The 2,500-nt window shown below is 50.5% G+C and overlaps 1 protein-coding gene across 1 annotated transcript in view; it reads left to right on the top strand.

Moving 5' to 3' along the window:
• Positions 1–2,500, top strand: part of LOC126573046 (dynein axonemal heavy chain 10) — a 40,154-nt gene that overhangs the window by 37,233 nt on the left and 421 nt on the right. Inside the window, exons 67-68 of the mRNA XM_050232835.1 lie at positions 551–652; positions 2,236–2,382. Coding sequence (XP_050088792.1) covers positions 551–652; positions 2,236–2,382 — 249 coding nt within the window. The remainder of the gene's footprint in view (positions 1–550; positions 653–2,235; positions 2,383–2,500) is intronic.

Below are 2,500 nucleotides of genomic sequence, written 5' to 3'. Positions count from 1 at the left end.
ACTTGCTTTGAGCTTGATAGCTTGGATCATCTTTTTTTGGAAATTCTTTAAGTAAGAGATGGTCGGTTATGGTTGTGACAAAAGTAAAAGCATGGCTTTATCAAATTTGCTTTTTCCCATCAAAGGCCAATCGGTGTTGGTGTTCGTGGCCAGAGAGCTAAAGGCAATTTAAAAACTAGTCTCCGCGCCGGGAAAACGAAATGATGCAGCTCCGTTGCCAAAACCTGATGATGGAGGCGCATGGTAACGGATGATGGAGGCGCCTGGTAATTGCATACTTTCGGGGGTTTATACCAAAAATTTCGGTAATAAGGGTAGCACAAAATAATTTGAAGGGCCGTAAGTTTGATTCCCCTGATTTATACCCTTTCACACGTAAACTGACCAAGAAACAAAACATCTTATGCGTTGTGACATTGTTCTTGTTCATCCAACCTCGCCCACGATGGCAACCATTTTAAATTGAAGCTTTGCAGTCGGCTGTTTTGTTTGTAAAATCCCGCTTACTAATACCGATACCGAATTCGAATCTCCCTCCCCTCCCCCTCAGATTGCCTGCCGGAAGAACAACTGGCCACTGGATCGCTCAACGCTGTACACATCGGTCACGAGATTTCTGCGCGAGGACGAAATCGAAGAGCGGCCGGAAGCGGTAAATCAATTTAGATTAATTTCTTTTCCCAACAATTTCATTAAACTCACCCGAAGCCGGGGTGCGGCGGAAACCGTAGTGTGGATTGCCCACGGTAAGCCGAGGAGAGCACATAAATCTAAGATGCGCACCGTCGTGACTTCTCCATCTTTGACGCCGTTGAATTGCAATTCGATTAGTAGCTGCATCAGAACGGGCTGCCCGTGACCGGGCGCCGATGGCAATATATTACCGCAAGCTCCGATGCATCCGCACGGTCGGTCGATCGGACGGTCAGACGGAATTGAATCAAATCACTTCGCCGGCGATAGCGCCTGTGTGGTGTTGAATACATTTTTCTTATCATCAGGCCCGCTGTGAGCCGTTAACATTGATCACTCGTGCACTTCTTCGTGGATACGGATGCTCTTTGCTCCGCTGCCCCGGATGCTGGCCCTTCCACACAATCCTGGTGTTGCTGGTGCTGCAGAGACGGCGAGACTAATCAGATCCTGTCCGATGATAACTGGCTTAATTCGATAGGGAAGCGTCTTGGATGTCTGCATCTCAATGCTGCAGTTGTGTAGTTTCGTAACAGCCCTTCTGGGGCGCTATCCCGCCTCATTCGATTCGCATCCCAGCAGAAGCGAGGGGAGTGTATGCTTTCCGCGAATATGCTCCGCAGCGTCCTGGAATGAAGAATCCAATATTGCTCCCTTGGCATCAATAGCCGCTGATCGGAAATGGCAGCAATAGAAGTGCCAGTATCAGACCAGAATCGTTACCGTCTCTACTGTTTGTCCGTCGGTAGCGGTGTGAGCTCTTTGAGCAATCGACATGATGTTTAATCTCTGGCTCTGGGTTCTGATTATTCTCATCCGTGTGCAAAATTACCTTTGCGACTGTAAACCCCCGTTCCTCGTACGCCAACCAAGACTAGAAAGTTGAGAACCAAGCCGGCCAATACAAGTATTTACCCTCCCTTCCCGAACCACTCCACCCACTCGATGCTTAAAAGCGATATGTGCATTAGAAGCTGCAGTTTGATTACCTTTACCACTCTTCATTGTCCGCTAGCACGAGCCCGAAGGGCAATTCTCTGTTGTGCGTCTGCTGCTCTAGCCTTTTTCAGTTCAGTTCAGTGCAAATAGTGTCTATTCTTGCGGCCAGACGAACCACCTTCACCAGCTCGAACACAGCTACACGATAGTTCGTCCTCCGGGCAACCGAAGAAGGAAGGAAGGTCGAACATTTTGTGTGGCCTTCCACCCCGTGCTCTTCGCCCGCCTGGCTGCCTGCTTGCCTGCCTGCCGATCAACCAAGCAAGGAGCAAGAAGCCCAGCTGCCATGTTGCGTGCAGCGCTGGGCAGCATTCCCAGTCGTATGCAATTTGTCTTATTTTTACGCTCATTCTTCTGTGTTTTCTTTTCCGTTTGCGTTCCACCCACGATGGCCGGGCGGAGAGGCCAGCTGGGGACGTCACCGGCATCATCGCCCCCCCTCCCCCCCCCCCCCACATCCACTTCACCTTCTTCTTCTTTTTCTTTCGCCGCCGCTGCTTCCCGGTGACCGTGCTCGGGGCTGGATGATGCTGATAAATGCAGGGCTGCTACGTGACCGGTTTGTACCTCCAGGGTGCAAGCTGGGATCCGGAAAACCGATGTCTGACACGTTCGACACCGAAAGTGTTGGTCGAACCGCTGCCCGTACTCTCAATTGTCCCGATCGAAGCACATCGGCTGAAATTACAAGTAAGTAAACGCGGGCGGGCCACACTTTTATTTGATTATGTACCGTCGCCGTCACACCAGAACACACACCGCACGACGTTTGATAAACATCTCAATTTATTTCCCATCCGTCGTGGCA

The sequence above is a fragment of the Anopheles aquasalis genome, chromosome 2 (genome assembly GCF_943734665.1).
Source record: "Anopheles aquasalis chromosome 2, idAnoAquaMG_Q_19, whole genome shotgun sequence".
Lineage (NCBI taxonomy): Eukaryota > Metazoa > Arthropoda > Insecta > Diptera > Culicidae > Anopheles > Anopheles aquasalis.
This window is presented reverse-complemented; position numbering and strand designations above follow the sequence as displayed.